At 47.8% G+C, this 12,863-nt stretch overlaps 1 protein-coding gene across 1 annotated transcript; it reads left to right on the top strand.

Annotated features, from left to right (window-relative positions):
* Nucleotides 1-8,130: 8,130 nt before the first annotated feature.
* Nucleotides 8,131-12,863, top strand: LOC124703744 (BTB/POZ domain-containing protein At1g30440-like; the record flags this gene model as incomplete). Its single annotated transcript, XM_047235971.1, is given in 4 exon segments — nt 8,131-8,753; nt 10,272-10,341; nt 10,799-11,986; nt 12,155-12,863. Coding segments are annotated over 4 exon segments (1,899 nt in total). The 5' UTR covers nt 8,131-8,673.

Below are 12,863 nucleotides of genomic sequence, written 5' to 3'. Positions count from 1 at the left end.
AAGGAGTTTCCAGACGTCTTCCCCGACGAGCTCCCTCATGGACTACCACCGCTTCGAGGCATCGAGCACCGCATCGACCTCATACCCGGCGCTCCGCTTCCAAACCGTGCCGCCTACCGCACCAACCCCGAAGAAACAAAGGAGATACAACGTCAAATACAAGATCTCCTCGCCAAAGGGTACGTCCGCGAAAGCCTTAGCCCTTGTGCGGTTCCCGTGATTCTTGTGCCTAAACCGGATGAGACGCAACGGATGTGTATGGATTGTCGCCCCATCAATGCCATTACCGTCCGTTACCGCCATCCCATTCCGCGTTTAGATGATATGCTCGATGAACTTTGTGGTGCCACGATTTTCTCTAAAATCGATTTGCGTAGTGGCTACCACCAAATCCGCATGGCAATTGGTGATGAATGGAAAACGGCATTCAAGACCAAACTCGGTCTATATGAATGGCTTGTTATGCCATTTGGTCTTTCCAATGCCCCATCTACTTTCATGCGCCTCATGAATCACATCTTGCGTCCTCTCATTGGTAAGAGTGTGGTTGTCTATTTCGATGATATTCTCATCTATAGCAAAAGTCTCGAGGACCATGTGCAACATGTGAGAGAAGTCTTGTGCATCTTGCGTCATGAAAAGCTTTATGCTAACCTCCCCAAGTGCACCTTTGCTCAAAACAAATTGGTTTTTCTTGGCTTTGTGGTTTCCGCTAATGGGATTGAAGTTGATTCTTCCAAGGTGGAGGCCATCCATAATTGGCCTACTCCTACAAATGTTGGCCAAGTCCGAAGTTTTCATGGACTTGCCGGTTTTTACCGCCGCTTTGTGAAAGATTTTAGCACCATTGCTTGCCCTTTGAATGAGCTTACCAAGAAGAATGTTCCGTTTGTTTGGGGCAAGGCCCAACAAAATGCTTTTGATGAGTTGAAGAAACGCCTTACCGAAGCTCCCCTTCTTGTTCTTCCAAATTTTGCCAAAACTTTTGAGATTGAGTGTGATGCAAGTGGGCTTGGTATTGGTGGTGTTCTTATGCAAGAGGGCAAACCCGTGGCATACTATAGTGAGAAGTTAGATGGCGCACGCCTCAACTATCCTATATATGACAAGGAGCTCTACGCTTTGGTTCGTGTTCTTGAAGTTTGGCAACACTATCTTTGGCCAAAAGAGTTTATAATTCATTCCGACCATGAGTCTTTAAAATATTTGAAAAGCCAACACAACTTGAACAAAAGACATGCAAAATGGGTCGAGTTCATTGAGTCCTTCCCATATGTGATCAAATACAAGAAGGGCAATGACAATATCGTGGCGGATGCTCTTTCCCGCAAAAACACCCTTTTGCTAACCCGTTTGGATTTTCATGTTTTGGGACTCGAAGAGATCAAAGAACTCTATCCTTCCGATTCTTTCTTTGCTCCAATTTTTGAGAAGTGCTCCATTGAACGAGGAGTGGATGATTTCTATTTGCATGATGGCTAAGCTAACAAGATTTGCATTCCCGAGTCTTCGCTTCGAAAATTGCTTTTGCAAGAGTCACATGGAGGTGGTCTTATGGGACACTTTGGTCGAGAGAAGACATACGCCATGCTCTCAACCCACTACTATTGGCCAAGAATGTACCGCGACGTGGAACGCCTTTGCCGCCGGTGCACTACACGCTTACAAGCTAAGTCTACCTCCAACCCTTATGGTCTTTACACACCATTTCCTATTCCACATGCACCATGGACGGATATTAGCATGGATTTTGTTCTAGGATTGCCTCGCACTAAGCATGGACATGATTCTATATTCGTGGTAGTGGATAGATTCTCTAAGATGGCTCATTTCATACCTTGCCATAAGAGCGATGATGCTTCACACATTGCTTCATTGTTTTTCAGGGAAATTGTTCGCCTACATGGAGTACCGCAAAGCATTGTGTCGGATCGAGACGTCAAGTTCATGAGTTATCTTTGGAAGTCGCTCATGGCAAAGTTTGGAGTGAAGCTCTTATTCTCATCATCCTCGCACCCGCAAACGGACGGCCAAACGGAAGTGGTCAATCGAAGCCTCTCCACCCTTCTACGCATCCTCGTGAAGAAAAACTTGAAGTCATGGGAGGAATGCATTCCACACGCGGAGTTCGCCTACAACCGCGCCAAGCACTCGACTACATCAAGGAGTCCCTTCATGGTCGTCTACGGGTTTGAGCTGCTCACGACACTCGACATACTTCCGCTTCCCCTTCATGAGCGGATCAACATGGATTTCGACAAGCGCACCGCCGCCATCAAGAAACTTCATGAAGAAACAAGAGCTACCATTCAAGAACATGTGCTTCGTCAAGCTACCCGCCTCAACGCCAAGAAGAAGGAACGCATATTCCAAGAAGGCGACCTCGTTTGGATCCACCTCCGGAAGGAAAGATTCCCTCATGACCGCAACTCGAAGCTCAAGCCAAGAGGAGATGGTCCCTTGAAGGTCCTCAAACGCATCAACAACAACGCTTATGTCATCGACATCCCCACCTCCAAGTACTTGGTGAGCAACACGTTCAACGTGTCGGACTTATCGCCATATCATGAAGATGAAGAGGAACAAGAGTCGAGGACGACTCTTTCCCAAGGGGGGGGGGAGATGATGCGGGGTGGCCTTCGGTCACCTCCACACCAAGACCAACAAGTCCCCCAAGTGGACCGATGACACGAGCCCGAGCCAAGGCGCTACATGATGAGGTGAACTCGCTCCTCACCACCCTTGATCTTGGTACCCCTTTGGATGGATTGCTACCTCGGAGCCTCGTCCGGTCACCGCCCGGTCCCAGACCCGGTCTGAAACCGGCCTGCCCGGTCACAGGCCCGGTCTGACCGGGCCCCTGACCGGCCTGCACGACTTAAGTCACCTATTTCGGCCCGAACCGTTCCACGTGTACCTTTTCGGCCCATGACGCCTTGTAAGACTATATAAGCCCCCAGGACGCCCCTAGACCTCTTTAGACTTGTTTTGAACTCAAACCTACCTTTGAGCTTAGTCTCCCTTGGGTATCATCCCTCTGTAATCAAGGCACCTTGGTTGTTGACTTTGAACTTGTTGAGTGAGATTCTAGTACTTGTTACTCTCTCTCCCTCACCAAGCTCTTCCTCTCCAATCCCAATCTCTCTCCGGGAATTCTACCGCGTGTCTCTTCCTCGGAGATTCTATTGGCGTGGTCCATCGAGCCACGGAGGTAAGCATCGGGTGTATCGGGTTGGTGTGCGTGCGTGAGTCTCGGAGTTCCTCGTGCCCATCGTGTTCTTCGTGTTCATCGCGTTTTCCCATCTCCCCCCTTGGTTTCGAAGTCAATCCGCGAGATCGGGCCACACACGGGGTCTTAGACCTCATCAGTACGACTCTTTCTTCCATAATCCGTAGCGTCTACATTGTGTTCGATGAAATGACTCTGCTTCCTTTGGTTAGTTTGATAGGGCCATGGATATGTACTCGAGGCACTCGGATGGGCATAAGCCGTTCGCGCTGATGCATTGCTATAGCAAGCTCAAAGTGAATGAGAAATGGCGGTTGACGCGCCCGTCGCTGTCCAAGGGGAAGGACACCATTGATCTGGACGCGCCGCTGGCAACTTCGACAGGGCGTCCTACTGGCAACAAGGCTGCCAAGGCCGCCTTGGCCGACGCTGCGTCGTCTGAGAAGACGCAGGCGTCGATCACGAAATGCGTCGCCGACGTCTCCTCGACCTTTATCTCCCGCGACAAGAAGGCCGACCAAAGGTGGGCCGAGCTGCTCAAGAGGCAAGAGGAGAAGCTGGAGCTCAAGAAACGCAGGACGACATGTCCCCGCCGAGAACGTCGACGGAGGGAATGTCTCCCCGGACGCGAGCGGCGCACAACTTCTTCAAAGGCCGGATCCTCGACGACATCGAGCCAAAATGGCGGCGGCGGACGCGGCGGCCCCGGCAGCGGCATCGGCGGCAGCGGCGAGTGCAGCAAGAGCAGGCCGACGCGTCTTCTCTTCGCTACACCTGCGTCGGCCTCTGCGTCGGCGACGGAGCAGACGAACCATGCACAGCAACAGGCAGATCGCGACGAGGTCATCGTGCTCGACGGGCCTGCGTCGACTCAGGATACGACGATGTCGCCCAACCCCTTCCCCTTCTTCTAATTTGCATGCACCATCGGTCTGTAATATGATCGCGCGCCCAGTACTTTGATCGATCGCCGCTACTCTGATCGCGACGAATCGGCGGGAACGATCTCTTTTGAATGCATCTATTTGAATTTCTGATTGGGGGCGGCGTTTGGGGGACGCGGCTGGGAGCGACGTCCCCCAAACGCGGCACGAACAAAACACGTCCCCCAAACGCTCGATCCGGCGCGGTTTGGGGGACGGTTTGGGGGACGCGACTGGAGATGCTCTTATGATCTGAAGTAGTAGCATGAGTACAGTTGATCTTTTTTGTTTCCGTTTTCCTTTCTGTCCTTCCCACTTTAACTGCACTGCCGTAGTGCCATCGGCAAGATTAATTTGGTTCCAAGCCTCCAAGGACAAACCCCAAACTAAAAATATTCATGGAGTAAGTGCTACTCCGTGATCCATCGATCAAGGCAGTCGCCAAGGGTTGACCGTGTGCCTGGGGGGCGGCACACAACTGCGGCATCTACACGTACAAGCGAGCTCTCTGCAACTGCCACGATAGCCCAGGCAAGTCACCTCACCTATTATTTCCCTATCATCAAGGTGGTTTGTGTTTTCTTTCTCGATGCATGACGTACGGCCAAAGATATGTACCACCGAGAACACCTGCTCGAAGTGGGCCAAGTGGCGAGGATGCAAATAATTTGAGGCCTGGGCGAATTCTAAAAAAATATGCAAGGATTAAAATAGTTCTAAGGCATTATTACATATAGTATATAGTTTTCTTTTGATAATCAATATCATACATATTTATAGTAGCAAATAGTATATGGTACATATACACGAGCTGTTTCCAACAATTACAAAATAAAATGTAGAATAAACCCTAAACCCTAATCTTCGAAGTCTTTAAACTCTTTTCTCCCTCAATTACACAGTCTTGTGTTTTTTCTGAAGGCAACCAAACGTAGATATCAAATAACAAACCTATAAATATCAACAAAAGTTCTTTCATAATTTTAATTTGAGCTGCAATGCCAAGACGACGTGCACGTGCGTAACCATTAAAATAGTCAACCAACCAACACCAGTATGGCAGAGAAAAGCAACCGAGCAGTTTGGTCGATGTTGTAGGGGAGTCGAGAGTACGATCACCATTGTCGAAGACGTAGCAGTTGGGACAAATATTGCACATGCTCATAAAGATTATATTGCAGATGCTCATTGTCATAATTAGAGAAACCCGCACAATAAATATGTGTACGAGCAAACTTATTCACATTGAACCTAGAAATCGAGTCTCTGAGTCAAAATAATTAAGAGAACTTCTTAAGGGACGGAAGATAGCTCATTAAAGTGATGGTAAAAATCAGTGGTAATAGAGTCTATAGAACCATCTAAGGTGTCCACAATGTAAAAGTAATCAATACTGACCTGGTGTTTTCTTCATTTTTTTTGACCTAGTGTCTTCCCTAGTTTTTGACATGGCGTCTTCACTAATTTGTTACCATTTTATCCATATTTGATTGTGATGTCATTTTCTGAGCAAAATGACATATTTAAAGAAGGGATCTGAACCATTGTTTCTGCGGTTGAGAAAACATTTCCTGGTATCCTAAACCAAATACATTGACTGGACCAATATAATTAGAATCTTAGAGCAATAAAATATACGCGGCCAAAGCAGAAACATAAAGCACAACCCATCCCATACCTAAGGATCTACCTGACCCGCTCCGAGCAGCCTCCCCCCGGACCGCCACACCTCAGCCGCCGCTGCTGCCGGCCTCGGCCCGGCCCCGGCCCTGGCCTTGGCCCCGGCTCCGGCCCCGGCCCGGCCAAAGCCCCTGCCACGGCGGCGGTGGCGGCGCCCCTTCCGTCGAACGACGAGGAGGAGGAGAGGGTTTCCACGTTGGCGTTCCATGGGAGGCGATGAAGCGCCGGTGGAGGAAGCCGGGCGGCACGGCTACTTGGCCGGGGCCTGATGCTCTCCGTCGGTAGCCATGGAGGATTTGGTGGAGCGGTGGCGGCCTCCGCCCCCGGTGACGGTTCAGCGGTGGTACACATGATCTGCGTCGCCGTCTTCTTCCATGGTGATCCGGCAGGAGGGACTAGCGGCGTGGGGGCTGCTGGTCTTGCTTTGTTTTTTGGTGGCGGTCCTCGGGTTTCTCGCAAGCGAAGATGAAGATCTACCGGAGGTCAGTTTGCTTTGATCTGGTTGGAGAGATGAGTTCCGGAAAGCTCCGCTGGCGAATGGAACAGTGCACATTTTGCGTGCAGTTCTTTGGATCGGGTGGTATTCGGTCGCGCGCACCCATGTTTTTATTCCGACCGTTTGGTTTTCGGAGGGAGCGCCGTGAAGCTATATTTTGTGTTGACATCATGTGACTTTTTGGTCCATGGTGAAGTCGAGAAGAAGGAATATCATGAAGGCTGGATTGGTGGGTGGCTAAAGGAGGTTCGAGTCAACGTGATGCTTGAGGGATGCTGCAGGCGTTCCGGGCTTGCAGCGGTGGTATGCATGTGGGGGCGGCAGCACGGAGAGAAATTCGAGTCTTACCTCTCGGAGGTGAAAACCCAAGGTGCGGCCTAGCTGGTTGTGCTTGGCAATGTTCTTGTTGGAGGCATTGTTTGAGAGTGGGGACTATCTTCGGGGGAAATCCAAGACCTTTGGTCGGCGACAACGGCGCTGGTGCACTCGTTTCCTTCTTGGAGGCGTCGCTTTTGGAGAGTACGCATTACGGTGTTGTCACGGTGGTGGTTGTATTGCTGTTGCTAGATCTAGAAGGCTGTAGCGGGCTTTTATTTCTTAGTTTTCTTTACTCTTTTTTGGATGTGTGCATCCGTACTCCATTAAGGTGGGGCGTTGTTGCAGAAGCTGAGTGTAATTGGTATTTTTTGATATTAATATATTCCCTTTATCGAAAAAATCCCATACCTAAAGTTGGTTTCACCTGAACCCACAAGCCGGTCAAATACCACACCTAGTACACTGTTTACAATCTGGTTTTGTTAGACCGAGAATTAGATATCGTAAAGTGAAATACTTTGTTTCGACTAGACTAGACCTAGTCATTGTTTTCGTTTCAAAGAAGGTTTTGCGTAGTGTTTACTAGAACAGGTATAATTTTCTCGTACAAATTTCTCTTGAAACATATGACCATTCACATTATTCAGAAATGGTTCGCTAAAAATCAAGGAAGCATGGCCCGCCCTACCTTGCCCTGCTGAGCTACCTGCTCGTACCCATCCTTATCTGGATTTGCTATGTTAAAGAAAATTCTTAGTAATTAAGTAGTTAGTAATGGAAGGAAAATCGGATGAAAACATTAATAAGTGTGCTAAAACGAGGATGCAATAACTAATCCATTACGAACTTCAACATTTATGCTGCTAGTACTAGCTGGCAATTTGATATTTCACCTCCGATCGAAGTGTGCGGACCTGGAAAACATACGGACGTTCAGGAAGTAAATACATTTAACTCAAGAGGACAAAGCAGTTGCTAATGCATGCCCTACAGGACACTAAACAAAAGGTTGCCGTGCTGTACTGCACCGTTCAGAGAATCTGTGTGCACGCAGCCCCAGATTTCCAGAACTTTTATTGACCCCAATAACTCCCTGCGCCAGCAACCCACGCGGACTGGCAGAGACCCACCCCGCTCCTCCTTCCCATATTTTATTTTTCAAAATGTCTGTCCTAATTAAAACATCTTCCTGAAATATGAGCATTTTCCATTTTTTGGCGAGTAGATCCCTTCTTAGTTTTCGTTCTCCACTTCATCCGCCGTAATTATTTCAGTTATGCAAAAAATAATTAGTTGACCTGCCTGCTCTGTCTCCTCTCCCTGTCGTCTGGCCGTTTGCTGCCAAATTGACCCGATTCTTTCCTCCTTTTTTCCCATAATAATGATTGTCGAGTTGGTAATGTGTTGTCCCGTACTAAATCTGATCCTTTTTTATAGGCAGTCATGGCGCTGTCCTTTGGGACCAAAAGGCTCCAAGAAAATCAATAAATCAACTGCTCCCTCTAACCTCCAGACTGCAGGTCCAACCAAAGTTTGATGAGTCTGTCTCCATGAGAGCTTCTTAATTAGCACCCACAGAAAAGAGGGTGAAGACACAATAGAAACTGCCGTCTTCAAAGGAGAGTCAGAGCCCTCACCGGCCAACTCTCCTCCCAACTACTCGCCACGACTGCTGGCCTTCGCCTCGCCCCCATTGTGCCCGGTGTGATCCCCCCAGCGCCCACCATTAACTGCCTGAATTGGTGGTTTCTTCAACGATCCCCGCCTTCTCTGGTTTATTGGGGAGTGGTTGGTTGGATTAGTTGTTGGTGCCCAGAACACAAGCGTCCATGGATTGCTGACCCTGCCTGCTCTCTTTCTTGGGGAAGCGGTTGCGGCAGAGGGGGAGGGGAGAGGGAGAGGCAGAGAGGAGAAAAGAGAGTTCTTGGAGGCCTGTGTCATGGTCTGAGCTCTGGAGACTAGAGGGGTGGACTGGTGGTCGCGTTCTTGTGCGTTCGGCTCCTGCTTCGGGCGAGGGCCGTGCGAGCATGCCGTCGTCGTCGGCGATGGCCGCGTCCGTCAAGCTGGGATCAAAGCCCGACGCCTTCAGAAGGCAGGGGCAGGCATGGTAATGTTCTTTCCTCTTTATTATTAAGTTCTTCCTATTCGCCGCCCTAAATTTCTGCCTTTATTTACTTTAGGTTTGATTTCTGCTGAACTATGTACAGTATGTGTGTGTGCGCGCGTTTCCTGGACGGGGTGATAAAATTGGGCACTCTTGTCTTGTTCATGCCCTTCGAGTGCTGACTGAAACCTGAAACCTGAAACAATTAGGGGAGAAAGTAGATTGAGTTGTGTTCTTGGCCTCTAAAGGTGGGTTCGTGGTCAAATTGGTGCGAATTTGGTGGAGTTATGTCTGGGGAGTGTCATAATTCTTCAGAAGTCAACTGGGTTAGCTGGAATGCACGCCTTCACACAGTACAAGCGCTTTTCCTTCCGTGATCCTGGTCCATTTGCATACAGGACACTTTCATCTCCACTTATTTTCAGTTGCAAAATGATTGGACTAACAGAGTTGGTCTACTTACCCCTGCCTGTTTCTCATGAGTAATTAAAAGAAAAACTCATGGGTTAAGGCATTAGTTTCAAAGTGATATGCTAGTTTTATAACATGAAGCATAAATTGAAAGGGAAGTGTGCGCCGAAATTTGAAAAATCAAAACGTATTGTTACCAGACACACTTGTTGATGAGCTCTGCCCCTTGTTCGTCGCCAAATTGGTGCGAATTTGGTGGAGTTCTGTCTGCAAGTGTCCAAGTCAACTTGGTTGGCTGGACTGCACGCCTTCACATTGCAAGCGCTTTTCCTTCCATGATGCCGGTCCATTTGCATGTAGGACACTTTTATCTTCACTTATTTTCAACTGCAAAATGATTAGACTAACAGAGTTGGTCTACTTACTCCTGCTTGCTTGCCATGAGTAATCAAAAAAATTCAGGGGGTGCAGACATTAGTTTCAAATCGATCGGATGCTAGTTTCTGAAATAAAACCTGTATTGAAAGGTAGGTGTGAGCCGAAATTTGACAAAAATAATGTTAGTGGGCACACTTGCTGATGAGCTCTGCCCCTTGTTGTGCTGCCATTTCAGTATGCAAGGCACGCTTGAGTCATCCATATTTCTCAGGAAATCAGGGATGACTTTACGGCATTACCTACCTTGGTGTCTCGTTGCACATGCTAGATGCGGTTCCACAGTTGAAGCATGGTGGGGTGTCATTCACTTATTGTGTATCTGCAAAGATGATTGCAGTTGACTGCTTCTGCAATTAGCCTGTGGTGGGGGTGGCTTGCAGTTTTTCATGGATCCACATCACATTAGTTGGCAGCAAGATGCTATCGTTCCTCATTAATCATTTTGGAGGACGGCGTAACCATCTTGTAATTATTTAGTAGGGAGCAGGTTTGGATTTGTTTTTAATGGAAAACTCAAGCTCTGCATGATTCATGAAATCAATCACAATTAGCATCACTGTTTGTCACATCAAGGGATCGTTACCGTTGATATATATGTTTCAAATCTTCTCACTGCAAGTTTTATTTATGTACGTCTGATGTTGACTTTTCTTCTGATTTTGAACCTTCTAGGTTCTGCACAACAGGACTACCAAGTGATGTTACTGTTGAGGTTGGGGATATGTCTTTCCACCTTCATAAGGTAAGACGCATTTCCTGTGAGTTTCTGCAAGTCATCTTGCCCTTTATGGTGGTAGAAATAGATACTGTATCGCTTGTTAGTGAAAAACCGTGCAAGAAAACATTACAAAAGCATTATGGAGGACTAACAAACTTTAGTTACTCACCACATGTAAACATTATCCATTCTATGTCATATTGTAGATGTAAGGAGCTACTTGTGGGTTTAAAGGAATACATTATCCATAATAAGTCCTATTGGAAGGATAAGCAAATAGTTGTATTCAAAGAATTCCTTAACTACTAATTTTTGGAGAATTAGTTTCTGGGTAGCATTTCATCTTTGAAAAGAATGCACAGGACATTTGTTAACTTTCTCTGGTGGTCATTCACGCATCTTTATTGTTTTTTCCTTACCTTGTACATTTCCACTATATGCCTATTGTCTTTCTCCTTAATGCTGGTTATCCTCCCTGCAGTTCCCTTTACTTTCCAAGAGTGCAATCCTTGAACAGTTGATCGAGGAGAGTTCAGACCAAGTAGAAAGCATCATCAAACTAAATGATATCCCAGGGGGTGCAAAGTCATTTGAGATGGTGGCAAGGTTCTGCTATGGAGTGAAAATAGAACTTTCCTCTGCAAATGTTGTCTGCCTACGCTGTGCATCTGAGCATCTCCAGATGACTGAAGAAATATCTGATGACAACTTGATTGCACAGACAGAAATGTTTCTCAATCAAGTAGTCCTTCGTAACTGGAAAGATTCTTTAAAGGCGCTGGAAACATGTGATGACCTCCTCCCTCATGCTGAAGATCTTCATATTGTGAAGAGATGCATCGAGTCATTAGCATCGAAAGCAACTACTGATCCAAACCTGTTTGGCTGGCCCATAAGGGAACATGGCATCATGCAAAGCCCTGGTGGTAGTGTGCTGTGGAATGGGATTAGCACTGGTGCCAGGCCCAGAAACTTCAGTTCAGACTGGTGGTTTGAAGATGCTTCATCGTTGAGTTTTCCAATGTACAAGAGATTGATTTCTGGTATGGAGTCTCGACGCATACGGCCTGAGATTGTCGCTGGTTCTTTGACGTACTATGCCAGGAAGTATCTCCCAGGACTCAATAGGCGCAATAGCATGGGAATAATGCCTCCGGCTGCTACTCTTTCTGATATAGAACAGAAGAACTTGCTTGAGGAGATCGACAGACTATTGCCTGTTCAGAAAGGTTTAGTACCTACAAAAGTCCTGCTCGGGATGCTTCGTGTATCCATGATTCTAAAAGCTAGCTCCACATGCGTTTCCAACTTAGAGAAACGGGTTGGCATGCAACTAGACCAGGCCAGTCTGGAAGATCTACTGCTGCCAAATTACTCTTACACCATGGAAACACTGTACAATGTGGAGTGCATGCGCAGGATTCTTGAGCACTTCTTGGCAATGGACCAGGCAAATGGCGGTGCCTCCCCATGCATGGATGATATGATGGCATCACCTTCTATAATACCAATCACTGCTGTTGCGAGGTTACTTGATGGCTACCTTGCCGAGATTGCACCGGATGTCAATCTGAAACCTCCAAAATTCCAAGCTCTAGCATCTGCCGTGCCTGAGTATGCCCGGCCACTAGATGATGGCCTCTATCGTGCCATTGATGTGTACTTGAAGGTTAGATCTTTTATCCTACTTTTTGTAGAGTTCTATTGCGGTTCTTTAATTGTTTGGAACAAAAAAATGTTAGCATTTTACTGAACATTGACCTATATCTGCAACTGGTGAAATGTGTACAACCTGCCTTTGCAGCTGTTTAACAGCACAATTTTGTGTTTCTCACAGGCACATTCCTGGCTGTCAGAAGCTGAACGGGAGCAGCTATGCCGGCTAATGGACTGTCAAAAGCTCTCCCTAGAAGCATGCACTCACGCCGCTCAGAACGAGAGGCTACCACTTCGCGTCGTCGTGCAAGTCCTCTTCTTTGAGCAGCTCCAGCTAAGAACCTCGATCGCTGGGTGCCTGCTCGTGTCCGATAACCTTGAAGGTTCGAGGCCACTGCGGAGCGGCATGGCAATGTCCGGTGAGGCTGGTGGATGGTCCACGGCAGTCAGGGAGAACCAGGTCCTGAAAGTCGGCATGGATAACATGAGGATGCGCTTGGCCGAGCTTGAGAAGGAGTGCTCGGACATGAGGCAGGAGATCTCAAAGCTGGGTCGTGGCGGCAAGAGCGGCGGAGGCTGGGCTTCTCATGTTCCGAGGAAGTTCAACCTGAAGATGAAGCCGCAGATGTGCAGCGCCCAGGAGGGCTCGGTCAGCGAGCAGCAGAAGAGCATGAGCGCGAAGCTCGACAAGCTGCAGGCTAAGCTGTCGAAGCAGAAGAAGCAGCTCTCGGCAGACGCCTGAAATACGAAACCCCCTTCGCTTGTAATTTTAACTTCGTGTGTACTGTGTTTTAATCGTTTTGTTTACGTAGTTCGTTTAGGTTTAATGTGCCAAGAGGCAGCGGTTTGAGCTTGATGTGAACATTCCTGATGTTTTGGGTGTTAATTAG

Source organism: Lolium rigidum, chromosome 3, assembly GCF_022539505.1.
Source record: "Lolium rigidum isolate FL_2022 chromosome 3, APGP_CSIRO_Lrig_0.1, whole genome shotgun sequence".
NCBI classification, from domain to species: Eukaryota; Viridiplantae; Streptophyta; class Magnoliopsida; order Poales; family Poaceae; genus Lolium; species Lolium rigidum.
This window is presented reverse-complemented; position numbering and strand designations above follow the sequence as displayed.